Source organism: Egretta garzetta, unplaced genomic scaffold, assembly GCF_000687185.1.
Source record: "Egretta garzetta isolate BGI_Z169 unplaced genomic scaffold, ASM68718v1 scaffold30, whole genome shotgun sequence".
Lineage (NCBI taxonomy): Eukaryota > Metazoa > Chordata > Aves > Pelecaniformes > Ardeidae > Egretta > Egretta garzetta.
In genome coordinates this window covers 5904882-5905580 of record NW_009258383.1, presented here as the reverse complement: position 1 = coordinate 5905580, position 699 = coordinate 5904882, and the positions used below count along the sequence as shown (strand labels likewise).

Below are 699 nucleotides of genomic sequence, written 5' to 3'. Positions count from 1 at the left end.
CGCAAAAGGGTCTTTCCCCCCCCCCGCCGCGACGGGGACGAGCTCCCGCCAAGCGCTTGCCTGCTTAACGCACGGCAGGCGAGCGAAGGTGCGGGCTGCAAAGGAGCAGCCTGCCTTGTTTTTGTTCCTTGCCATCGCAGAGGGAATAAAGTGTGTGTTAAAGGAGATAACGCCGCTGTTTACTCGTGTTCCCCCGGTAATCTTAAAGGAGATTTGCTACGAGAGTCAATGACACTTCACGCGGAAAATACCCGCTGCGCTTGTCACTGAGTGCCTGCACGCCCGTGCCGCGCCGCCCGTAGCGGCACCCTGGGGGACAGGGGGTCCCCCCTTCCGAAGGGGCTCCCACCCTCAGGAGGGAGCGGAGGGCAAGAAGTTGCCTGCAGCCCACAGCCCGGGCGGGCGCCCCCGCAGCGGCGCTCCAGTGCCCCCGCAGGTACCGGTTTTTTTTGCCGTGCAGGGGGCCGGGGGCACTCACCAGGTAGAGGGTGGGCTGCAGCAGAAGGACCGCGTACCAGTACACCGCCTGCATCCTCGCCGCTCAAACTTCCCCCGCGCTGCCTTCGCTGCCTCTTTGTTCCTTCCAGAACATAGATCCACCTGACATCCACTTTACAGAACAAGCAGAGCTCTCACCAGCCTAGACAAAAATGAAATTATAGACCCCATGACCACAAGACAAGGTTAGGCTTGAGACAA

General features: G+C 60.9%; 1 protein-coding gene across 1 annotated transcript in view; it reads right to left on the bottom strand.

The window, feature by feature from the left end:
* NXPH1 (neurexophilin 1) overlaps window positions 1-532 on the bottom strand; it is a 141461-nt gene extending 140929 nt beyond the window's left edge. Inside the window, exon 1 of the mRNA XM_009642085.2 lies at window positions 479-532. Coding sequence (XP_009640380.1) covers window positions 479-532 — 54 coding nt within the window. The remainder of the gene's footprint in view (window positions 1-478) is intronic.
* Between the last annotated feature and the right edge of the window lie 167 nt (window positions 533-699).